The following is a 26,562-nucleotide window of genomic DNA, read 5'->3' as shown; positions in this document are numbered from 1 at the left end:
TGTATCACGAGACCAGAAAAATAACTAAGAGCAAAGGATGGAAAGCAAGCCGGGAAAAGTAGGAAATGTCTGAGAAACTGATTAGACACTCCTAAAAGCTACTGCTAACCCTCGAGGGATAAAAGCACCAGGTTAGTGACAAACTTTGAATGCTAGTCTAAAAAGTTGAGACCCTGGGCTGTAGTTAATGGCAAGTCACTGACGTTTGGGGGATAGGACAGTGACATGAGAAACATCTTAAAATTCTAGAACTCAAGAAAACTGTTGAAACTATTTACCGACTGCTTCCTTGCTGGGCGCTGGCCCTGTCTACACAGGGTCTGGGACCTTTCTGTATGAGGCGAGCGCCAGGGCATTTAAGGAAGAATTGGAGTAAGAATAAAGCAGGTTTTATTCAGGTAGAGAAAAACAAAGAGGGCAGGGCTCGGGCGCCTCTGTGAAAGAAGCTAAAAGTACAGAAGTACGTGTCCCAGTGAAAGAGGGCCAACTCCAGGGAAAGTTGTGGGTGTGGTCAGTTAGTCCTTGGGATTTTATGCATTTCCAAGGGTAAGGAGGGTTGTCTCCTAGCTTTGTGGCACTACATTCTGACTCCGCCTTCTGATTGGGTGGGGCCTTGTTGTGACTTCAAGATTATAGAAGGGCTTTCCTTCCATTAACTGTTTATCTTTGATCCTGCTGGGAGGTGGGGGCTCTGGTGGGAGGATGTCAGCTTCTACTTCCTCATTCCACATGTCGGGATTTTCCCCTAACTTCTTTCTCTCCTGCCTCAAAGCCATTTAATTCCCTCACTTTACATAGATACAAACAGACCAAAAGAGATGACCCAATTTCTTCAAGGTAATACTGGTAGGAGAGCTTTGTTTTAAACAGTAGAAAATCAAGTTATATTCCAGAGGATAGATAGATTGCACAAGGAGAGGCTGGAAGCAGACACCCATTAGGAAGATGTTGACATCGATAATCAAGGTATGAGGATAACAGTTCTTCTGGATTAAAGTGGTCAAAGGAATGTTTATAATAGAACTAAAGGCCCAGTGCATAGATTCATGCATGCGGGGGGGAGGGAGGCCCTCAGCCTGGCCTGCACCCTCTTGCAATCTGGGGCCCCTCGGGGGATGTAGCAGTGTGCGAAGTGGCAGGAGGCCGGGGAGGAGCCCAAGCTGGGCCAGGCGCCGATTGGCTCGGCACTCAGTGCTCTGGCCACTCGCTGCTCTCTCTCTCTCTCTCTCTCTCTCTCTCTCTCTCTCTCTCTCTCGCCACTCTCACCACTCCTTAGCGCTGCCACAGAGGCAGGAGAGGTTCCTGCCACCACCACTGTATTCGCCAGCCATGAGCCCGGCTTCTGGCTGAGCAGTGCTTCCGCTGTGGAAGCACACTGACCACCAGGGGGCAGCTCCTGCATTGAGCATCTGCCCCTGGTGGTCAGTGCGTGTCATAGCGACCGGTCATTCCAGTTGTTCTGGTTGTTCTGTCCTAACAGTTGCTTAGGCTTTTATATATATAGACTAGGGGCCCAGTGCACGAATTCATGCACCTTGAAAGGAACTGTGGGCCATGAGGCTGCAGTGGGCACAGGGGAGGGTCTCAGCTCATCCTCCGTGTGCCCGCCTGGCCCCTCCCGGCATGGCCCTCGGTCCCCTGTCTGCCAGCAGCCCTGCTCCTGCCGCCACTGCTCCCTTGCGCTGATGGTGCCGACCCTGCTCACACCCACTGACGGTGCAGAGCAATTGGGGCTGGTGCCAGCAGCAGGTGCAAGTGGCAGCTACTGCCCCAATAGCCCCTCAGGAGCAGGGGAGGTTGAGAAGCCCTTAGGGGTGATCGGGGCCAGCAGCCACAGCTCGCACCCACTGATGGCGCTGAGCAATCAGGACCAGCGCCAGGCACCGGCAGCAGGTGCAAGCAGTGCTCCGGCACCGGCAGCGGGTGCGAGCAGGGCTGGCACCAGCAGCAGGTGCAAGAGCCGGCAGGACCGCTGTGTGCGGAAGCAAAGAATTTTCAGTAACCACCTGAGGCTCGCCCCGATGACAGCGACTGGCTCCCTGCCTTGGTCTGGCGTCCCCACTCACCTCTCCACGATCCCACCGCAGCCAATGCCCGCCATGTTTTGCACTCTGCCACCTACTGCCAATGCCCGCCATGTTCCGCGCACAACCCCTGGTGGTCAGCGCACGTCATAGCAACCAGTTGTTCAGTTGTTCCGCTGTTTGGTCTATGTGATTTTAGGGTTTTATATATATAGATTCCTAGGGTGAATGACAAGATTTGGGAGTTGATTAGATATAATGAACAAGGGATAGAGAGGACCTATATCATAGCAATAGTAAGAACATGGCTCTGTTTTCAAAGGATGGGGGTTGATTCTGGGCTCAGTTACTTATTAATTATGTAACCTTGAACAAGTTACTCAGCCATCACTAAGCCCCAGTTTCTATATTTGCTAAATGGGAGTAATGATTGTCACTATGATTGTTGTGGACCAGCCGGCTGGCTCAGTGGTTGAGTGTTGACCTATGAACCAGGAAGTCATGGTTCTATTCCCAGTCAGGGCACATTCCCGGGTTTCCGGCTCGATCCCCAGCATGGGGCATGCAGGAGGCAGCCAATCAATTATTATCATCATTGATGTTTCTACTAGTATATCTCTTTTCCCCTCTGAAATCAATAAAAATATTTTTTAAAAGGTTATTGTGAAGATTATATAAAGTAATCCAATAAAAAATGTTTTAATTTTTTTTTATTGATTTTAGAGAGAGAGAGAAAGGATAAGAGAAACATCAATTTGTTGTTCCACTTATTTATGCATTCATTGGTTGCTTCTTGTACATGCCCTGACTAAGGATCCAACCACAACCTGGGCATGTCAGGATGATGCTCTAACCCAGTGGTCGACAAACTCATTAGTCAACAGAGCCAAATATCAACAGTACAACGATTGAAATTTCTTTTGAGAGCCAAATTTTTTAAACTTAAACTTCTTCTAACGCCACTTCTTCAAAATAGACTCGCCCAGCCCTAGCTGGTTTGGCTCAGTGGATAGAGCGTCGGCCTGCGGACTGAAGGGTCCCGGGTTCGATTCCGGTCAAGGGCATGTACCTTGGTTGCGGGCACATCCCCAGTGGGGAGTGTGCAGGAGGCAGCTGATCGATGTTTCTCTCTCATCGATGTTTCTAGCTCTCTGTCCCTTTCCCTTCCTCTCTGTGGAAAATCAATAAAATATATTTAAAAAAAAAAAAAAATAGACTCGCCCAGGCCGTGGTATTTTGTGGAAGAGCCACACTCAAGGGGCCAAAGAGCCGCATGTGGCTCGCGAACTGCAGTTTGCCGACCACAGCTCTAACCAACTGAGTTACCAAGCCAGGGAATCCATTAAAAATTTAACAGTGTCTGGCACACAGTAAACAATAAGTGTCAGCTGTTTGGGTGGGTTTTTTTAGATTTTGGTAACCAAATTTTATACCTAATAAACTGTAACAATACAATATTAACAGAAATAAGGGAGACCAGAGAGTGCTGGCCAGAAGAAGATGAATTTGTTGTCATGTTGAATCTGATGGTGGGTGATACAAGAGAGAAAATGTATAGTAATCAAGTGAAAATACTTACTTTGGAGTTAGATGATACTCTAGGCCTATGTAGAGAGAAGAGAGGAAATTATCTGCATAAAACATGATCTGTAGGTCATCTAAACAATATTTTAAAAGGAGCAATAATTGCCATTCATTTGTTGCACATAAATTAGTAATAATAGCTAAAGTTTATTGAAAGATTGGTTTGTGCCAGGCAAAAAGTAGTTTACTTAGCCCTGGCCAGGAAGCTCAGTTGGTTAGAGTGTCATCCAATATACTAAGATTGCGGGTTTGATCTCTGGTCAGGGTACATACAAGAAGCAACCAATGAATGCATAACTAAGTAGAACAATAGATCAATGTTTCTTCCTCTCTCCCTTACTTTCTCTAAAATCAATTTTTAAAAATGTAAGTCCTGCCGAAACCGGTTTGGCTCAGTGGATAGAGCGTCGGCCTGTGGACTGAAGGGTCCCAGGTTCGATTCCGGTCAAGGGCATGTACCTTGGTTGTGGGTACATCCCCAGTGGGGGGTGTGCAGGAGGCAGCTGATCGATGTTTCTCTCTCATCGATGTTTCTAACTCTCTATCCCTCTCCCTTCCTTTCTGTAAAATATCAATAAAATATATTTAAAAAAAAATGTAAGTCCTTTACCTATAATAACTTATTTAATCTGCACAACTACTTAATGAGGTAACTCCTACTATAATCCACATTTTTATTTATTTATATATATATATATATATGTATTTTTTTTAAATATATTTTATTGATATTTTACAGAGAGGAAGGGAGAGGGATAGAGAGCTAGAAACATCGATGAGAGAGAAACATCGATCAGCTGCCTCCTGCACACCTCCCACTGGGGATGTGCCCGCAACCAATGTACGTGCCCTTGACCGGAATCGAACCCGGGACCCTTGAGTCCGCAGGCCGACGCTCTATCCACTGAGCCAAACCGGTTTTGCTTTTTATATATTTTTTTATTGATTGTTTACAGAGAGGAAGGGAGAGGGATAGAGAGTTAGAAACATCGATAGAGAGAAACATCGATCAGCTGCCTCCTGCACACCTCCTACTGGTGATGTGCCCGAAACCAAGGTACATGCCCTTGACCGGAATCGAACCTGGGACCTTTCAGTCCGCAGGCTGATGCTCTATCCACTGAGCCAAACCGGTTAGGGCTATAATCCACATTTTTAAGTTGGGTAAACTGAGATTCATGCAGAGTGAGTGGGTTGCCGAAGTTCAGACACCTGGAAGAGGTAGAAAGCCAATCCCTGCAATGCCAGAGCCTGAGCACTAAACCCCATGTGCTGCTTGACTGTGTGCAGTGCTTTATTCCTAGGTCTCACTTCTGTGAGGGACTCACCATGAGTGCAAGGAAATTATAATGGGAGACCAACAAGACGGCTAGCTCGAATACCCTGCAAAGAATAGAATCGATCCAGGTCATAACTGTCCTGTTATTAATGATTTAAGGAATCAGAGCAACTAATGCAGTATGCCCACATGTGAGATGCAATATGCCCACATGTGAGAAACAGAAAGGCATCTTGGGATGTAGGGCAAAGAGAGAACATTCATAACAGTAATTGGGAATGAGCCCCCAGGGGATCATCTTGGCCCATAATCAAGAATGAAGTATGAACCCTCCCACCTCTGACTCCGGAGTCAAACAACAAATCAAATAGCAGGACCTTTGGGGGAAGGAATTGCCTCTGTTTCACAAAAACTACACACAGCTCATCAGTCTGCTTCTGGCTCTAGAGTGCCCATGGAGACTGCCTCTTTAGTGTTCTGGGTAAGGCTCTAATCCCTGAGGAGGGAAGGAGAGGGAGAGTGTTTTTGGAAACCTGCTGATTGGGGAAGGAAGTCCTTAGACACTCACATAGTCTGGTGCAAAAGCCATATAATCTGGGCACTATTCTAATTCCTACTTTATAGGTTGGAAAACTGAGACACAGAAAGATTAAGCAATTTAGCCAAGGCCACAAAACTAGTAAGTGGCAGAGCCTGACTGTGAATCCATCCGATTTGTGCTTAGAGTTTACATGCTTAACTACCATACTATACACCATAGACTATGATGTCCCCAGAAATCATAGATTTCCTTGGCCCAGTGAGACCTTAAGGGTCACAATCCAATCCAGATCATATCACTCATCTTCTTTCTTCCTATTCCAATGACGTTGCCTTCCTTTGACTCCCCTGCATTTTCTGGCCTAAGAACAATGACACTAATACCACTTATCTTTTCTCCTTAAACTCCTCAGTCCCATTTATTTTTACATTCTCTTACAAGCCTCCTCTTGTTTCCACTTTCTAAGCTTAAATATAATAAAGCCTTTAGCAAAAACATGGGCTCTTTGCCTGTAACAGAATCTCCACTTGCCTTGACCCTGGTCTAGTCTTTCAGACTAAAACTCTCAGGGGGGAAGGATTATGTGACTGAAGAGGCACAGAGCAGTGGTTTAGCATTAATCTCCCTCTTGCTTTCATGTGGTTTGACTCTCCAGACCCAGGACCGCTACTGGGTCTTTGACATGGGCCTGGTATCTTCTATCTTTACTGATGATGATTGTGATACTAGACTGGTTCAGCAAGTTTCTCCTTCCTCCTTCCAGCCTCTCCAAGTTGGACCTGAATGTGTGCCCTGACTGGGAATCAGGCGACCTCCTGGTCCATGGGAGGAGGCTCACCCAACTGAGTCACACTGGCCAGGGCAAATCCGGGCCCCCCCCCCACCCCCCGCTTTTTTTTAATCCTCACCCTAGACTATGTTTAGGGAAATGAAGGGGAGAGAGGGAAGGGAGAGGGATGGCTGGAGGGAAGGAGAGAGAAAGAGAGAGAGAAACAATCAGTTACCTCCAGTACCTGCGTCCACTAAGGATCAAATCTGCAACCTAGGTATGTGCCCCAACCCGGAATTGAACCGCCACCTTTTGGTGTATGACACTCAAACCAACTGGGCCACCCCGCCAGGGCTAGAACCCCTTTTTTGTCTACATAAATAACAGACATTGATTTCTCAGTTTGGAGGAAGTCCAAGGTCATGGTGATGACAGATTTGGTGTCTGGTGTGAATCTTCCTCATTCATATAGTCTTCTCATTGGAATTTCCCAGGTCTTTTTTTTTTTTTTTTAGCAGCACACTAATCCCATTCATGAGAGCTCCACTCTAGTCACCTAATCATCTCCCCACAGCCCTGCTTCCTAATACCATCATCTGGGGAGTTAGGATTTCTTTCTCTCTTTTTTTCTTCATTTAAAAATTTATTTATTTAGTTTTCTTTTTTTTTTTGTTTTATTTTTTTCCATCACCATTTATCCCCCCTATACCCTTTTCCATCTCCACCCACCTTCCTTCCCTCCACCCAGGGGAGATAAGATTTCAACATATGAGCCCTGGCTAGTGTGGTTCAGTGGGTTGAAGCTTTCTTTGTCCCTACACCGAAGGTTTTGGGTTTGATCCCTGGTCGGGGCATGTAGAAGAGGCAACCAATTGATCAATGCTTCTCTCTCTCCCCGCCCCCTCCCCTCTCTAAAATCAATAAGCATATCCTTGAGTGAGTATTTCAACATATGAATTTGCGGGGGAGGGGGAACATAAACATTCAATCCATTGCTCTGAACAAAAGCACACTTACCCAAAATCTGCTGCAGGGTCAGCACCTGCAGTTAGTCCCCCCTGCCCTGATTCTGGGAGCCCAGTTCTCCCAATGTATGGCTCTGGCATCTCAGTATAAAGCCTGTGTGTAGCAGAACAGGGCAGAGAGCTGGAGGGCCACAAAGCTCTTAAATAGTTGGTTTGACCTGGAGATGACACCTATCAGTGCTCCTTCCAGCCCATTGACCAGAACTATTCAAATGGCCTTGTAACTCTAAGGGACCTAGGAAGTATGGAGGATCAGGTGGCATTCTGTGAGCAGGAATTTCTTTGCCTTCTTCTCATGAATGTATTCTACCTTGTACTCTTTCTTCCTTTCCCAGTCTAGTCCCAGCTCATCCATTTTACCTTGGACTTTACCCTTCTACCTCTAAATCCACAAATTATAGTTTAATCTGGTTCTTGTTTGGAATGTTTAATCTCCTGCCAGGTGACCCTGCCTCTGCCCTTTCACGGGCATGCCTCCGGTTGGAATGTTTCCTTCCTCAGCCCCGTGCTTAGTTTCGCATCTAGTCATTTTCCAAGAGCTGCCCAGCTGAGAGCCGTCTGGAAAGACCCCCTAAAACTGGAGTTACTAAGAGCAAGAAACATTCTTTCACAGGAGTGAGATGAAAAAAGGGGAAGTACTGAAGGAATAAAAGCAGGTTGAACTAATCTCTGGAAGCCAGGTGCGGGGCCATTCCTGGTCACTCTCTCCCTAGGACAGTTTAATGTAGGTCAGACGAGAAGACTCTGAGAAAGCCCTCGGGTAGAAGTGGGTCTTCCTCTGTCACAGTTCACTCTTGTTCTGAGCAGAATGAATGTTAGTGTCATGGTTTTGTTTTTATTAAACACACTAAAGAGCAGTATTTAAGGAAACTTAAAAGTGAGAAAAATGAATACCATCAACCTAAAAATTACTGTTATTTGCATATTTCTTTCAAGTTGTAGAAAAAAATATTTTCCTCTACCCATCTTCGGTTCTGTAGCTGGGACCCTATAAATTAGACTAGCCAAGGATAGATTAACAAAAGAAAAACAAGTTGAAGTTTATTATACTAGTGTGCATGGCACATATACACATGGAAGCTCCAGTGATGAGCCACCCAAAGGAGTGACTTTAGAATTTGGGCTTACATACCATCATAGGCTAAAAAAAGGAAAAGGGGTTTAGGGTTTCTGGACAGGAGAAGCAAGTTATGGGAATGTAACTAGGAAAAATATGGTAAACGGGTTATTTAGTAAGTTGTGTTATGCAAATATGAATGGGTACCTTTTCCATTAATAAGAGTTGTCAAGAGTCCTCCTCTTCCTGGTTAGGGGAAAGGGAGACACCATTAACAAATGGAAATTTCCTTTACAAAAAGAAAACTTGCGCCATTTTTTAATTTATTGGTTGATTTTATGTTTATTTTATTTTATTATTATTTTAAATCTTCACCTGAGGACGTTCTTTTTTTTAAGTTATTTGTTTTATTCTTTTTTAAAATATATTCCATTGATTTTTTTACAGAGAGGAAGGGAGAGGGATAGAGAGTTAGAAACATCGATGAGAGAGAAACATTGATCAGCTGCCTCCTGCACACCTCCCACTGGGGATGTGCCCGCAACCAAGGTACATGCCCTTGACCGGAATCGAACCTGGGACCCTTCAGTCCGCAGGCTGACGCTCTATCCACTGAGCCAAACCGGTCTCGGCTGAGATTTTGAATTTTAACATTTTTACCAAGCAGTCAAGAACACTTCCCTTTGAACCCTGATTTCTGGTCATCTGATTGTGGACAACAGACTGTTATTCCTCTGTATGCAACATTTACATTACATTAGAATGGGACATCAGCCCAGGATATGTCTTCTTCCAGACCGATGGCCTTATATCAGATGTGTTATTTGGCTTCTGACTTAATAATTAATTTGAAAAAAGGGAGGTCGAATGGGACACTGAGCTGAGAGTTCATAGCTCTAGATACTTGTTCCAGCACAGGCATAGCTTGACAGGTAACTGTGGATGACTCCTCAGTTAGAAAATGAGGGAATTGGACTCCTTTCCACACTGACTAAGGGACCTCCTAATGCTGAAATCTCGTGGCCAGAGAAGAAACTCTCCTGCCAGGAATTTCTAGCACTGTGGTAGAAGGAAAGAGCAAATATACAGCTTGAAAGAAGCAGGCTCTGTTTCCCTTTAAGTCACACATATAAAATTGAAATGAACACACTAGTGTCTGTTCCCTGCTTCTGATGTGTGAGGTTGTTGATTGGCAATGGTTTCTATGCTTAAGTTTTCAACTGGCTCTATTGCCCCTTCTAAAAATAAGCCTCTAGTGTTAGGGCTGAGTCATTTTCATACATGAATATGTGGAGGAAAAAAGTGGCAAAGGTCATAGAGGCTCTGTGGATTATTTACCTTCTGACCGGACACCACAACTTGCTCTCAGCCAGCCCCTCTTTTTCTGTTTTATTTTACATAAGCTGCATATCTTAAATAGAAAACAATTAAAAACAAAACAAAACATATTCAACAGTATGTTATTATGTTTTAATTTGTTTATATCCTTTTCTCTGCGGGTGGATTGGCTTTGTCCTTAGAACTGGGTTTTTGTATTTTTCTGAGGAATAGAAGTTGAAATGGGTTTTTTTGGTCTGTTTCTTTGTTTGTTGTTGTTTTGATAGATTCTGTCTCAGATTTATTTGTACAAATAGCATAGGAGGACACCAGCCCAGAGGTCACACCATTCCTTCTGTCATCACATCAGCAGTCTGAGCCTTTGTGGGCGCCTGGGCACCTTTGGGAGCCTGAGCCTGAGTCTGAGCCGCAGCCACAGCTACAGCCTGGGGCTTGGTTTGAGCCTTTGCCTTGGACTTCAGCTGACAGAGCCCAAGATCCTTGGTGATGCGCACCAGCATGCTTCCCAAACTTGGGTGAGCTATGTAGGCTAGGTGACCGCTGCCCTTTGGGATCTTGGGCTTGCCCTCCTTGGCTTTAACGAGGGCCTCCACAGCCGCGGCACGTGCACTCACGGCCTTGGTGTTGTTGGCCTGCATCTCCTTGGTGTGTTTAGCCTTCTTGTGCTTCTTGGCAAAGCACATGTTCCTCAGGAACTTGGGGGTCTACCCCCTTAAGAGATTCATATCTTAGTAATCAAGATTTCTTTCTTTTTTTTTTTTTTTTTTTTTTTTGTTAATCCTCACCAGAGGATATTTCCCCCCCATTGATTATTTTTAGAGAGAAAGGAAGAGAGGGAAGGAGGGAGGGAGAAAGAGAGAGAAAGAGAAGCATTGATGTGAGACACATCGATTGGTTGCCTCCCACATGCGCCCCAACTGGAGGTCGAACTTGAAACCCAGGTACATACATGCCCTTGACTAAGAATGGAACCCATGACCCTTTGGTGTGTAGGCTGATGCTCTATCCACTGAGACACACGAGCCAGGGCTGTGATTGGGGTTGCTTGAGGCCATTTCTGTGTCATTTTCAGGATAGGTTGTGCAAGGTGTAGTTCTTGGATTTGACCATATCTGCACTGGAGCTCCCATCCTAGACAGAATTGTAAAGTAATTCTGCCCAGTTTTAAGATGGTTTTTCTATTTAATTTTTGGAGATTCTTTCCCACCTTCTGGGATCTCCATTTCCCTCTCCCATCTGTGTGGTCAATGCCCCCATTCTGCTTTCTATTCAAAGCTTCTCAATTTTTTTTTCCATACATAGGATTTTATTTTGCACTGCTATAATAATTTCATTATAGACCAAGGGAGAAAAGGAAAAAAGGAAAAGGATAAAACCACCACAATGAGTAAATTACAAAAGCTCTTCTACTTTTTAGCAGGATTTTTCATCTGGTACATTTATTGACATATTCCCTTCAAAACAGATAAAATGCTTACCATATTTTAAAGATTATAGTTTGCCAATGAAAGGAAAATTTTACACAGTCACTGTACATCAAGGTTGAAAAACTGTCCTGCATGAAAATATACTTAGAAATCTTGTGAATAAAAGAAAAAGAAAACATTATTGTATTTAAGGAAAAGTTTGAGTCTTCATAGTGTACCAACTGAAAGTGGACATTCATTCTTCTTGGAGTTGCTTAGGTGTAGGATTGCTTGCTTCTGCCCATTTCACTCAGTATGCTGTGTTTTTACCCAACAGTATTCATTAAGGCAAACAAATCCTTTTCTGAAGAATTCTTAAATAAATTGTGGGCGAATGGCAAACAATTTGCTTTGGGCATTAAAATAGGTTAACATGCTTGCTAACAACATCAAAAAATTTAAAACCCAGCATCAAACAATTCCTAACAATGCTTCAGTAGCTTTAAACTCGAAACAGTTTAGATTTCTTTTCTTAACATTTCACTGAAAACATTTTATTGGCCTTTTGGATAGAAATGGGAATTTATTTGCCAGGAAGGAAGATCCCATCACACTTATGCTGGAACCAGCACATGGCTTCCTCTTTGCTGATTCTGAGTTTGGCTCCTGTGCAGCCTGTCCTGCATTACTTGTCTGTGAAGCTAAAACCTGCCCTACCCAGCACCACACAGAAGTCCAGGCCATAGATCCCAATGCTTGGGATATATCTGATCTCCAGATCAATGTATTCCTGGATCCCAAAACCAAAGTTTCCAGTATCTGAGCAGTTATTTTTTAGTAAATCATACTGTCGCACCTTTAGAACTTTCGCCAAGATTTCCTCTGCCTCAGCCCCACGGACAGTGCAGTTGAGTTTTTATTTCTCCTAATGCCAAAGGATCTGACAGTGTATCTAGCTCTGGAGAACACAGGGTTCTGTCCAATGAGGTCTAGTCAGTATCCAGTAGTCTTAGAAACAAGGTCCTGGGTCTATTGACTATTGAAACAGAGTTTTCAATCAAACAAACATAATATCTTGGCCTCAGTTGTGTTTTAGCTCCTGACCCAGGAAAGTGGAATGATCCCACAGAGCAGATCCTTGGGAAATTGAACAAATCAACTCCATGGCTAACATCAAGACCAAATGCTGTGATCAATTACCCCTACCCTTACCACCAATCAGTAGTGACCACAACTTTAACTCTATTAGTTACCATGATTAATGATCCCCCCCACCCCCCACCCCCCGCCAACCCCCATATAATCCATCCTCTGGAAGCTATTGGGAAGCCATCAGGGAGACAGGTCTTTGAGTGTGAGCTACCTATGACTCCAGGCATGGCACCATCTTCTTAATAAATCCTTACTTTCTTGGCTGCAAACTCCTATTCATGTCTTATTGGGCTTTGATGCAGACAGGCAAATGGACCCCTTAAAGTCAGGTACATAAGCTTAGCCTGAGAATTTATTTTTTATTTTTTTAAATGTATTTTTATTGATTTCAGAGAGGAAGGGAGAGGGAGAGAGATAGAAACATCAATGATGAGAAAGAATCATTGATCAGCTGCCTCCTGCATACCCCCTACTGGGGATTGAGCCTGAAACCCAGGCATGTGCCCTGACCAGGAATCAAACTGTGACCTCCTGGTTCATAGGTGGATACTCAACCACTCAGCCACTGTGGCTGGGCTAGCCTGGGAATTTAGAGTGGGGGTGTTGCTAGTGGAAATAGGGCTCTTCCACAGAGTCATGAGAAAAGCTTTGAGTGACCCAGCATAGGAGGATGAGGTGTAGTGTAAGATTTATTGGAGTAGAAATAAAAGACTACCCCAGGTTCCTGGTGTCTCATCCACGGCAGGTGGCTCAGCTCCGTCCTGCTGTGGAAGAAGTTCAGCCTTGTCTTCACCAAGCCCAAAAGAAGGGGCAGGGTCCAAAATTTCTGTGCCATTGGCTCAGCATCTGCAGGGTATAATTCAGTTCAGTCCATAACAAAGCTTAGTCCAGCTCAGTCTCTGTCCCCACCTGGTTAGCTTAGTCTCCATTCCTGGCTGCCCTCCAGCCAGTGCTGCATTGCCATATGGAAGCCCACACTTGGGCCTATGTCTGCCAGCCCCTCAGCAGCTGGGCCCACAGGGTGCTACAGAGATTGAAGGCAAGTGAACAGAGGAAGAAAAGGGGCAAATGCATGCTACCCAGAGAGGCCTTGATTAAGCTTTGATTATATTACCTTGGGCTTTCAAATTAAACAATCTCTTTCCTAATTCTTTTTTTTAAAAAAATATATTTTATTGATGTTTCACAGAGAGGAAGGGAGAGGGATAGAGAGCTAGAAACATCGGTGAGAGAGAAACATCGATCAGCTGCCTCCTCCACACCTCCCACTGGGGATGTGACCGCAACCAAGGTACATGCCCTTGACCGGAATCGAACCTGGGACCTTTCAGTCCACAGACCGACGCTCTAGCCACTGAGCCAAACCGGTTTCGGTGGTCTCTTTCCTAATTCTTTGTGGGCTTGGGTTGGCTCCTCCCCCTAACCAATCCCCTTTCTAGATCTTCCAGGGTTCTGTGTTCTTTATCCAATCCAATCCTTTTCCCAGGCTAGGCACCTCCCCTTTATGGTTGCCATGTTGGCTCCTACTACATATGCACCCAGCAGAGGAATTTCCCCTTTATTGTTTTTATCTCTTCCTCAATAATCCTGGTTAATGGCCTGGTTGTCCTCCTGGGAACCCACTTTGGGGATTAAGTCTCCTTGGTGGAGGATGAAGGATGGGTGGTCCCCTGGGGTATCTGAAGCTGTAACTGCCAGACTTAAGTCTGATTAAGTGTAACTTCCAGACTCAGTCAGGCTCAGCCAGTCTAGCTCCCTTCTCTTTTGTTAACTCCTGCCTGCCTACGCTAACAGGGGTGGATGGTAGGCAGCAGGAACTCTGAAGTGAGAACTGCAGGGAAGGCTACCATCACAGCCAGGCTTCAGCGATGTCTCATAGAACATTAGTGTCAAAGGAGGACACGCTGACAGGGAGTGATACCAAAAGAATGGACCCTGAGTTCCAGTAGCTCAAAATTTCAACGCCAGCTAGATATACAGAGACCAGGAAAGCAAGGAACACTGCATAGAGACCAGAAGACAGAGAGCAAAGATCTCTGCATGGATCCAAATACCCCATTCACCTTATCCACCTCAATCAAATGGCAGAGACACATTTCTCTCCCATATGCTGAATACTCTTAAGGGAGCAGCAGGAGGGGGAGAAGTAAGCTCAAACACTCAGCATTCTCGAGACTGCTCCCGTGGCCCAAAGGGACTGTTTCAATATCCCCTTAGTCCAAGCTTTCCTTTCAATTAGGTCTGCTCTGTGGCTGAGGTCTCTAAAAGTAGGCCAGATTAGGTTTAGACAAATTAAATAAAAATTCTCTGTTTTGCCCTTGCCAGTTTGGCTCAGTGGTTAGAGTGTTGCCATGTGGACCTAAGGGTCTTGGGTTTGATTCCTGATCAAGGGCATGCACCTTGGTTGCAGGTGCGGGAGGCAACCAATTGATGTGTCTCTCTCACCTCACTATTTCTCTCCCCTCACCCCCCTTTCCTCCTCCTTCCCTTCCACTCTGTCTGAAAATTAATGGAAAAAATATCCATGGGTGAAGATTTGTAAAAAAATTCTCTGTTTTTCTGAATCTGTCAGTTAACCTCTACGTCAAGCCTCTGCCTAGATTACTTTCCCCTTGGCAAAATCCTTCAGGAGGCGCTCACCTAAATGACCTCCAAACAGAGTCAACCATTCTTTCCTCTTTATCATTGTACATATTTATTTATTATTTTTTTTTAAATGTTTTTATTTATTTCAGAGAGAGGAAGGAAGAGCAACATCAATGATGAGAGAGAATTATCGATTGGCTGCCTCCTGTGTACCTCACGGGGGATCAAGCCCACAATCCAGGCCTGTGCCCTGACTGAGAATCTAACTGTGATCTCCTGGTTCATAGGTTGACACTCAACTACTGAGCCACATGGGCTGGGCATCCTTGTACATATTTAGATGCACTTGCACTTGCACACAATTTATACTTCCCAGGTCTGCCTCCCTTACTAGACTGCTCATTTTGAGGGCAAATATGGTGCCTGATTCATCTTGACCTTGGGCTAGCACCTTAATCTTGAACCTAGCACTTAATAAGTAACAAGTGGCCCTGGCCAGTATGGCTCTGTTGGTTGTCTTATGCACCGGAGTCGTCCTATGCACCGGAAGGTCTTGCGTTCGATTCCTAGTCAGGACACATATCCAGGTTGTAGGTTCAGTCCCCGGTGAGGGTGCATACAGGAGACAACCAATCATTGTTTCTCTCTCACACTGACGTTTCTCTCTCACTCTTCCTTCCTCTCTCTCTAAAATCAATAAAAATGTATTTTTAAAAATAGGAAAAAAAAAGTGGCAAGTGTTGGCTGAATTAGAGTTTTTAAAGATGGTGGATTTCAGACGTGATGCTTTGGGTCATTGAGACCATCCCCCAAAATCATATACACAAACTAATTGGCATTTAGGAAAATCAGTTTCTTCTTATCTCTATTCCTTTCCCAGAATGACTGTTATTAAGTGTGTCAAATTAATTTCTAAACTAGAATGAATTTGCAATGTCATCCACAATGAAATCTATTTAAAGACTTTTTTAGAAATGGGCTCAAGGTTGTCTGATGTTTCCTAAAATTCAAATCTACATCTTTCTTATCTATTTACTTAGAAGACTCAAGTGGAGGGACAAATTCAGTTTTTTTGTTTTTTTGTTTTTTTGCTGGGGAGTCTCACTGGATGCGTACGCTCCAGAGAAAGCAAGTTCGCTTGCACTTGAAACTTCTCCCACAAGGACAATGAAGACTTCCTGGATCACCTTACAGGCTGTTAAATGTTAACCATGTGATATCTGGGAGATAGGATTATGTCAGTGATTTTAATTATTTTCTCCGTGCTTTTCTATATTTACCAAATTTTCTTTTTTTTAATTGAATTTTTAAAAAGAGAGAATGGGAGAGAAACATTGATGTTTCTCAATCAGCTGCCTCCTGCACGCCCCCTACCGAGGGATCGAGCCCACAACCCGGGCATGAACTTCAGCTTTATGTGTAACAAGTATACTGAGGTGGGTGATGGGCATCCTCCTCTTCCACTCAATGCAAGTCTAAGGAGGTGGGACCTGAGGACAGAGTGGGAAGTTAAGGCTTATATGCCATCTTGAACTAAGGAGAAGGGGGAGCTGTGGTTTGGGACCACAAAGGGCAGGAAAGCAATTACCTGGAAATGGAGAAGCAAATGTTTGGTAAATAAATGCTTGTTGGGCCATTTTTAACAATGGGACACAGACAAGACTTTGATCAAAAGAGCCTGGCTAGCCCTGGCCAGTGTGGCTCAGTTGGTTGAGCGTCGTAGTCCCTTGCACCAAATGGTCGATTTCTGGACAGGGTATATACCCAGGTTTGGATTCGGTCTCTGGTCGGGGCATGTGCAGAAGGCAACCGATGGATGATATTTCTCTCTCTCTCTGTCTCTCTCTCTTCTTTAAAACCAATAAAAAAACATTAATAAAAAGGTGGGGGGGGGGGCCTGGCTAGGTCCCTCTCTGTCTATCACACACTAAAGATTAAACTATAGTTATCTATGATGATAACTCCCTTCCTAGAGCAGGTCCTCTATCTAAATTCTTTTAGGCAGGAAGGGGTAAGGTCAAAGGTTGAGTCTTTTGTTACTTAAAAATAATCAGTTTAAGCCCTGGCTGGTGTGGCTTAGTTGGTTGGAGCATTGTTCCCTGTACCTAACTGCTTCTCCTTAATACCAAACACATTCTAGTCTGTAAAGGGTGAGTCCATGATCATTCACACTTAGGTGGAGGGCCTTGTACACTAGGAGTCTTTCTCTTCCTCTTTCAGCAGTGAGAGACCCTCTCTTCTCATGTGGGAAAATGTAGTTTGTGAAGCCAGAAAAACTGATTCACATTGAAATATCTGTAAAAGTTCCAGAAGGCTAGACAAACAGGACTAGTAATTTCAGTCTTTCAGTGATTATAGTTATTGTGTTTAGGCAGAAACTCCTCCCTTCCTGCCCTCAACAATTCCTCCCCTCTGCTGCTCCATTACTGTCCTCACAATTTCTGCAAGGCCAAAGAATATCTTAAAATGGAGTTTCCTTCCTTTTAGGAATCAAGTGTAAACATTTACTTTGAAGTCCATAACATGACCTTTTTTCCTGAATAACTCTCAGTCTCCAAACAATAATCTCAGCCCTTGCATCTAGAGGTGGGTGCTGGGAATTTAACCAAGCTGCCGTGTAATGGAGGTAATATTATCGCCTACATAATCAGGAGTTGACTAACGGGACTCTATCCCAAGGCCTTGTCTCCTGTCTTTCACGCCCACCTACAAAGGAGAATCATAGGATTATAGAATTACAAGAAGTCTTTAAGGATTCTGTAACCCACCTCACCATTATGCAGACAAAGCTGAGGCTCACAGTCCCTTTTGCAGTGACTGGCACCCAGGAGGTACAGTGCTCAGTCACTATTGCTTTATTTTTCTGACCTAAGTTGTTTAAAATGATCAGTACATTAGAATATGGAGTTACCAATTTAAAAACTGTTTTCTTTCCATTCTATCACACTGAATTATGTACTTCTACTTGGTTTACTATAAAGTCATTAGAGCCATAAATTTAAATTTAAAATCTTTATTGAGATATAATATACATACCATACAGTTCACCTATTTAAAGTATACAGTTCAGCCCTAACTGGTTTGGCTCAGTGGATAGAGCATCGGCCTGCGGACTGAAAGGTCCCAGGTTCGATTCCAGTCAAGGGCATGTACCTTGGTTGCAGGCACATCCCCAGTAGGCAGTGTTTAAGAGGCAGCTGATTGATGTTTCTCTCCCATCAATGTTTCTAACTCTCTATCCCTCTCCCTTCCTCTCTGTAAAAAACCAATAAAATATATTTTTAAAGTATACAATACAGTGGCTTTTAGTTTATTCAGAGCCATGTATCCATCACCACCATCAATTTTAGAACATTTTCATTACCCACAAAAGAAATCCCATACCCATTAACAGTCACTCTTATTTTCTCTCATACCCCTGGTCCTAGGCAACCACTCAACCACTACTCTTTCATATGTGGTCCTTTGTGACTAGTTTGTTACTTAGCACAATATTTTTAAGGTTCATACATGTTGGTAGCATGTACGTCATTTCTTATTGTTGAATAATAAATATTACATTACATGCATAAACTGTATTTTATCTATTCAAGTTAATGGGTATTTAGCTAAACTTTTATTTATTTTTTATTTTTTCAAAATATATTTTATTGATTTTTTACAGAGAGGAAGGGAGAGAGATAGAGAGTTAGAAACATCGATCAGCTGCCTCCTGCACACCCCCTGCTGGGGATGTGCCCGCAACCAAGGTACATGCCCTTGACCAGGATTGAACCTGGGACTCTTCAGTCTGCAGGCTGACGCTCTATCCACTGAGCCAAACCAGTTAGGGCTAAACTTTTATTTTTGTAATGATTTTAGAGAGGGAGAAAGGGGATGGGAGAGAGAGAAAAACATTGATGTGAGAAGCTGATCGGCTGCCTCCTATACCACCCCGACCAGGATCAAACTGCAACTTAGGTATGTGCCCTGACTGGGAATAGTAGCCACAAACTTCTGTGCACAGGACGACACTCCAAACAACTGAGCCACACCAGCCAGAGCTGAATTTTATTTTAAAACAAATGTGATCTGCGTGACTGGTGTTGCTCCGTGGTTGAGCATCGACCCATGAACCAAGAGATCACAGTTCAATTCTCGCCAGGGCACATGCCTGGGTTGCCAGTTCCATCCCCAGTAGGAGGCGTGCAGGAAGCAGCCCAATGATGATTCTCTCTCATCATTGATGTTTTTCTCTCTCTCTCCCTTCCTCTCTCTGAAATAAAAAACAAAAACATAAAAAGAAGAAACAATGTGAACTCTGATAGCCAGCAGGAGCTTACAATCTAGATATAAGTATGTATCTCAAATCTTTCTATATTGAATTTATACTAAAAGAAGCATAGTTAGTATGAAGATCTATAATAATAAAAGCGTAATATGCTAATTAGACCTGACACCCTTCTGGATGAAGCTGCTGCGGTGGGGGCAAGGCAGAGGTGGCAGAGGCCCCCAGCCACCCTGAGGGTTGGGGGCGAGGCAGAGGCGCCTGGGCAGCGTGAACTCTTGCACAAATTTCGTGCATTGGGCCTCTAGTTTTATTATAACTGCATACCTGAAAAGCAACATTTTCTTTTCTCTAAATTTTCTGATGTGTATGATAACCTTAAGCAAAGTCTTGCCCTGTTTTCCTGCTCCTCTGACTCACAGGAAAATAGAGGCTATGTAGATGGCATAGGTCAGTGGTCGGCAAACCATGGCTCGCGAGCCACATGCGGCTCTTTGGCCCCTTGAGTGTGGCTCTTTCACAAAATGCCATGTGCGGGCGCGCAGGTACAGTGCGATTGAAACTTTGTGGCCCATGCGCAGAAGTCGGTTTTCGGTCTGGGCGAGTCTATTTTGAAGAAGTGGCGTTAGAATACTCAAGGGGCCAAAGAGCCGCAGGTGGCTGGCAAGCCGCGGTTTGCCGACCACCGGTAGGTGATAACCCTCTGGAAGAGAAAATAAGACAAAAGATCCAGAGCAAGACTATTTGTTTCTGATTTCAAATGTGAGATTTAGAAGAAAAAGGGCATTTGGGGCTCACACCCAGCAATCTGATCAGCCTTACTAAGACCTAGACATAGAAATAATATATGGATGATGTGGATGAAGGTGAGAAAGGGGGACGGTACAGACAAGTTCAGTCCAGTCTGACCTCCTAAGGTTCAGTATGTTTGTTTTTGTCCTTCTGTGTTTATAGATTGGCCCTCGTTTAACCTCCATATGTTTTCGTGGGTCTCCAGAAGAGTCCAGATTGAGAGACTTTGGGGGACTAGTGCGTGCTTGGTAGGAAAAACTTGAACTTGTAAATACCAAGTAGAGGATATTTATGATCCTCGGAGGTGGTTGCTTCCCCCACTAAATCTTGGTTTATCCAAGTCCTGCCTCTCCCAGCCCCCGTTCTAATTACAGTCGGACCGGACCGCAGAACTCCTGAGTCACCTGCTTCGAAAGAAGGGGTTTTTGGGAGTGCCTTCCGTTCCATTTGCAGAAACTAAAGAACACCAGGAAGCGACCCTTGACTCAGCCCGCCTAAGGCTTAAGTGTTGTGTCATTCCCCACACGTGATGCTCTCCGAGGCGATGGAGACTCGCGAATCATGGGACTTTTTCACCCCAGTGACTCCCCCTTTTTCTTTACCCCTCAACCCTCTCACTTCCCCGCCCCGCCCCCTCTTCAGACTAGAGGAAAGGAGGGTAGCTGGAGCCAGGAAATGCCACTCTCCCAAGTTGGCCAGGAGAAGCCAAGAAACTCAGAGTTTGGGAAAGTGCCAAGATGTGACGTTACAATATTACCCTTCTCCAGAATGCTTTGCACTTCCTCAGTTTTAGGCGATTCTTACTCTCATTATCCCCATATGGGATCTATTATTGATCTATCCTATTCGAGACCCCCTTATCACTTAGACCTCGTCCTACTTAAGATTGCTTTCCCTCTCCCTCCGTTTCCCACTTTTCTCTGAGCCTGGAATTCTCAATCAGAAGTGGGTTTGAGTCTCCCGATCAGCCTCCTTCCCGTTCTAGCTGCGTGACCTTGAGTGAACCACAACTTTTCTGGGCCTATTTTCCTTGTCTAAAACGGAGGCGAAACGTCTACCTCGCCACGCCGGTTGTGAGGAACAAATGAGAAAGCCCTTCAGGAGCGTAAAAGCAATAGGAATGTTAGCTATGTGAATTCTGCACAGCTAGTTACGCTTCCAGGACCCCTCCCTTTCCTCTGGGACCCGCCCAGCAAATCCTGCCCGGTGCAGACAGACCTCCCCCTCCTCCTCTCGCAGTCGGTCCTATTGGCGAACGCACGGTCCGCGCGGCGCCGGGTGTTGACGCCTGGCCCCGCCTCCGTCGGCGCACGAGGACGCATAGCCCCGCCCCGGTCTCGCTTGGCCTCCCACGGGGCCCCGCCCTTCGGGCCGGCGCGGTGCGGATCCCGCCGCTCAGGCAGTTGGTGCAGCGACTGCTGGGATGAGGGTGCTCACTGCCCGCATCCCCTGCTCCGGCCTGAGCCCCCCGGCCCGCCGGCCCCAGCCCCAATCCCTGCCCCAGTCCGGCCGGTCCCGTGCGGGGCCGCACCGACCACCCAGCTGGCGACGCCTGCCCCCGCCCCCGCACGAAGACGCATAGGCCCCACCCCTGGCCGCGCCCGGCCTCCCGCGGGGCCCCGCCCTTTCAGGCCGACGCGGCGCGGGTTCCGCCCCGCGGGTGACGTGTGGTGCGCGCGGCCCCGCCGCTTAGGCAGTTGGTGCAGCGGCGGTTGGACTGAGTGCGCTCACCCCACCCCTCCAGCCCGGGCCCCCACCCCGCCGGGCCCAGCCCCAACCCCAACCCCAGCCCTCGTCCGCGCCCGGCCGGTGTGCGGGCCCTGCCGGCCCTCAGTCGGCAACGCCGGGCCACTCGCCCGCCCGCCACCATGGAGCTGGAGGACGGGGTGGTGTACCAGGAGGAGCCCGGCGGCTCCGGCGCCGTCATGTCGGAGCGGGTGTCCGGCCTGGCCGGCTCCATCTACCGCGAGTTCGAGCGGCTGATCGGGCGCTACGACGAGGAGGTGGTGAAGGAGCTGATGCCGCTGGTGGTGGCGGTGCTGGAGAACCTGGACTCGGTGTTCGCGCAGGACCAGGAGCACCAGGTGGAGCTGGAGCTGCTGCGGGACGACAACGAGCAGCTCATCACCCAGTACGAGCGGGAGAAGGCGCTGCGCAAGCACGCCGAGGAGGTGAGGCCGTCGGCCCGCGGGGAGGGCGGGGCCGGGGCCGCCGGGGGTCGCCGCCCGGCCCGGGAGCGTGGGCGCGCCGCGTCCGGCCTCGTGGGGGCGGGTCTGAGGCCGAGGCTCCGGGACCCACCCGGGCTGCGCGAGGTTCCCGGGACCCCCGGCAGGCGAGGGAAACCGAGGCAGGCTAGTGAGTGTCCGGGAGAAGGGAGTGGGGTGGGGGAGGCAAGGCCCGGGGAGGAAGCACAGCCTGGCTTGAGGGCACCTGGGGTTGGGAGAGGGCGGAGATTTTGGGATGTTTGTACTTTGGGGAAGTTTCCGACCACCGTACGATAGTCAGGTGGCGGTGCAGACATTTACCATCGGGGGAGGTTGCATTTAAACACTTCTCTCCTGGATATGTAACTTTCGCTGGTCCAGTACCTTTCCAGGGGGTTACAGCTTTGGGAAGTTAGAGATCTCCCTCTTTCGGTCAGTTTCTTCTTGACGTTTTAACCCTGTTGAGGAAGAGGTTTCATTTTATATTTTACGTGCTTTGGTTGACACTTTGTCAACACTTGGATATTGTATGGCACTACTCTGTAAGTATAGAGAGTGTGCAGTTTTGTTTTATTGGTATCCCACACCAAAGCAATCCTCATCAGGTGGTAACCTTGGACAGTTCCCTTTAAAAACCCTCAGTTTATACAGAGGACTTGTGGGGGCGGGGTTGAGGAGGTGTAAGTGACTGTTGACAACCTTTTCAGACTGCAATTTCCAGGTGTACTGGGTCGATTGATAACTGGCGCTAACACCTCAGCAGTGACCTCGGCACAGTCACCAAGGTCTGTGAACCCTGTGGAGCTTTGGAGTGCAAGTGACAGGTCTTTGGCTTTTTGAGACAGGCAAGGATTTTAGCTTTCAGGCTGTCTTGGCATTACTTCTGTGGAACTGTCTAATGCAGGCTAAGTGTCCTAGTCGTCTTTGTTCCCTGGGGGTCCAGCAACACCTGGCTAAATTCATGGTGATTGAAGGAAGCTAGATAACTCATTATTGAAGGAATTACATGTTATCTTTCAAAAAATACTTGAGAAGTTTTTAGGATACGAGATTTGTTTAAACTAGTACCATGATTTAAACTTTTGTTTTGTCATGGATATCTTGGTGCCAGATCAAATAGTTCTTTTTCTTTTTTAAGCTTGACTTTAGTGATGATTTTTAGTTCTGATGTTGTGATCCATTTGCCTCAAAGGAAGGCCATTGAATTTGCCAAACAAAATTGACTTTATTTCAGGAGCATTTTCAAGCTTATAGGGAAGGAGGGTTGTAAGAAATCTGAGGATGGGATCACAACTTCCACTAGTTTATTAGCACTGTTTATAGAACAGAGGTCATGTACTACTTCTGAAATGGCATGCTATGTCTTCATGCTCAGACAGGCCATTGCCTGTGTGTGGATGTACTTGGAAGAGACTGGGAAATTAACTGCATATACACAGGTGAGGAGCAAGCTCAGCATGACCTATAACCTTGGATGAAAGAAATGCTTTCTTCAGCCTTCAACTGTTGTCAGTCCATGCAAACATGGACGAAATGCCAGGGTCACACGGGCCAAGAAAACCATCTGCCACAGGTTGCTGAATCAGAAAATAAAACTAACCGATAGGCTCTAGATTGTGTATTTTTTAAAGTAAATGGCTTTTTAAAATTTGCTTATCCGATGACTCTTTTGTAATTTATACTTTTTCAAACACATGTGTAAATTCTCTATGAAACCTTTGGGCAAAGGGCCATGACCTGAGAATAGAGAACATTGATGAAATGCTAGATGAGCCAACTCCCAGACCACAAACATAAAACCACCTTGTTATCAGTCTCTATAAGATCATAAATCAAGTATTACCGGGTACCCAGAAATTCAGTCTCTTTTAGGTCAGTATGCAGAAGAGAATTCTGTGTTTAATTTTCTGTGAGTGCTTTGTTTGAGGCCTTAATATGGAGAATTTAAGAGACTGCTATTATAGCAAAAGTGCCTCAGGGTATTTATAACAAAAGTATTTGAAAGCATGGAAATTGTCCATCACCAGAAAGTGCAAAGTAAATTCTGAGCACCTTTGTGGAAGTATAGGAGGGTATGTAAATGGTGAGAATGTCTTAGGGGGTATGAAGTGCTATAATCTTTTGCTTGCAGGAATTCCATCAAGGAATCAGAAATTTCGTCTTTATTATATTGATATTACTTAATTACCTTCTGTCTTTTTCTTTGCATTTTTTGTGTGGACTTAGCTGTTGTTTTTGTGAGTCTTTAAAAACAACCTAAAGGAGGGTTGATATTTTGTGTGTGTGACCAGTTTCAAATATGAATCAAGAAATCTACTTTATTTCTTATCACTTGCCCCTTTCGGCTTCCTGTTCATGCTTTAACCAAGTCCTGTCTGATGCCTTCACCCATACTGTTCCCTCAGAGCTCAGCTTAAATTTCACTTTTTGTCTTGGCAGGTAGCTCAGCTGTAGAGCATTGCCCCATATACCAAGGTTGCGGGTTAGATCCCTGGTCAGGGCACATACAAGAATCAACCGATGAATGCATAAATGAATGGAACAACAAATTGATGTCTCTCACTGTCTCTCTTTTTCTGTCTCCCTCTCTCCCTCCCTTGCCCTTCCTTCTCCTTCTCTCCCTCAATCTTCCTTCCTCTGTGTCTAAAACCAATAATTAAAGAAATTAAAAAATATATTATTATCTAAAAATTTTGTTTTCACTTCTTTAGTTAGAACTTGCTTGTCTACTCTATCTAGAGCAAGCCTTGTGAATCTATGAACAATTGATAAATTGGTGATTTTTGTTTTATTGATTCTTTTAGAGAGACAGGGGAAGGGAGAGGGAGAGATAGAAATATCAATTTCTTTTTTTTAAAATATATTTTATTGATTTTTTACAGAGAGGAAGGGAGAGGGATAGAGAGTTAGAAACATCGATGAGAGAGAAACATTGATCAGTTGCTTCCTGCACACCTCCTACTGGGGATGTGCCCGCAACCAAGGTACATGCCCTTGACCAGAATCGAACCTGGGACCCTTCAGTCTGCAAGCTGATGTTCTATCCACTGAGCCAAACCCGTCAGGGCCATCAATTTCTTTAGTAACTTTTTTTCAGTCTTATCATATATTTTCCAGGATGTCTTGTTTCTGACTGCTTCACTTGCTCCACTAGGGTCATAGAGCCTGAAAACATTTTTTTTTTTTTAACTTGTAATTTGAGGTCCTGCTGACTGGATTCCCTATCAGGGATAGGTCTAGGATTTTTATGATTTTGGATTCTGTTATTGTCCTTTAAAATGTTTTTTCACTTGCTTTTCCTGCAGTTATTTTTTTAAAGGCTAGAAGGAAACTCCATGATCTTCTACCTAGTTCTATCCCATTACTATAGGTCAGGCGTCCTCAAACTACAGCCCGCGGGCCACATGCGTCCCGCTGAGGACATTTATCTGGCCCGCTGGGTGCCGCTGCCTGTCCTGCTTAGCAGCCGACTCGTCCCGGGCCCGCAGTGCGCATAGGAATTTGTTCATAGTTGTTTTTTTTAAACTATAGTCCGGCCCTCCAACGGTCTGAGGGACAGTGAACTGGCCCCCTGTTTAAAAAGTTTGAGGACCCCTGCTATAGGTTGATAGAAAGATAAGCAGACCCCATAGATGATTAGAAGGAACAAATATTTATTGATCCAGGCACTGCTCTAGGCTTTGGGAATGTAGCCACAAGCAAAACAGACAATGTTTTATTGAAATTTATATTGTAATAAAGAATAAATGAACCAGTTAATTATAGATTGTAATAGATGCCATGCATTTAAAAAAGATAACACATTATCTTAGAGGGGAGGTACTTCAGATGGAACAAACAAGTTCGTTACAGGGTGAGCTGCCCATGAAGGAAGTAATTCATCTCATAAGAGTAGTTATTTAGATCTAAACTTTAGGCATATGTAGTCAGAGTTTCTCCTACTCGTTATTTTTGAAAATTCCAAAGAGTAACTAGCTCTCATAAATGCATTTCTTCTATTTTCTGTTCTATTCCTTCTCATACTTGAATTCTCAGCAACATTTGACTCTTTCAGTAACTGCTTCTTTAAGAAACATTATATTCTGGTTCTGTGACTTTGGCATCTCTTGGTTTTCCTCTTACTTTTCTGACTTCTCTGGATTCCTCTTACATTACTTTTGGTGTTACTTGGCATTCTTTCTAAGATCCACTTTAGTTCTCATTCTGCACACTGCCTAGCTTATATTATCCATTCTAGTGAGTTCAGTTACCATTTGTTGACTGTTCCAAAATGTATATTTCATTCATTCAACAGATATTTATTTATTTATTTGTTTGTTTATTTTATATATATTTTTTTATTGATTTCAGAGAGGGGAAGGGAGAGGGAGAGAGACAACCCGGGCATGTGCCCTGGCTGGGAATTGAACTGTGACCTCCTGGTTCATAGGTCAAGGCTCAGCCACTGAGCCGCACAGGCTGGGTGGTATTTATTGTCAGCTATGTCCTGTGTACGTTGGGGACATAGTGGTGAGTAAAACATACAAGATTCTTTCCTC

The 26,562-nt window shown here is 45.2% G+C and overlaps 2 protein-coding genes across 13 annotated transcripts in view; one reads left to right on the top strand and one right to left on the bottom strand.

The window, feature by feature from the left end:
• Nucleotides 1-9,937: 9,937 nt before the first annotated feature.
• Nucleotides 9,938-10,300, bottom strand: LOC308254772 (large ribosomal subunit protein eL29-like; the record flags this gene model as incomplete). The annotated part of the gene is made up of 1 exon (XM_080681162.1): nucleotides 9,938-10,300. One exon carries the CDS (start codon nucleotides 10,298-10,300, stop codon nucleotides 9,938-9,940), a length of 363 nt encoding a protein of 120 aa, XP_080537288.1.
• An 11,176-nt stretch (nucleotides 10,301-21,476) lies between these two features.
• Nucleotides 21,477-26,562, top strand: part of SPAG9 (sperm associated antigen 9) — a 110,497-nt gene continuing 105,411 nt past the window's right edge. For all 12 annotated transcript variants that reach the window (XM_080677545.1, XM_080677557.1, XM_080677556.1 and 9 more), the window contains exon 1: nucleotides 21,477-21,991. In XM_080677545.1, the coding sequence (XP_080533671.1) occupies nucleotides 21,689-21,991 (303 nt within the window). In that variant the 5' untranslated portion in view covers nucleotides 21,477-21,688. The remainder of the gene's footprint in view (nucleotides 21,992-26,562) is intronic.

The sequence above is a fragment of the Plecotus auritus genome (genome assembly GCF_963455305.1).
Source record: "Plecotus auritus genome assembly, chromosome: 7".
Classification (NCBI taxonomy): Eukaryota; Metazoa; Chordata; class Mammalia; order Chiroptera; family Vespertilionidae; genus Plecotus; species Plecotus auritus.
The sequence above is the reverse complement of the archived record's forward strand: the minus strand, read 5'-3'. Positions and strand labels throughout refer to the sequence as shown.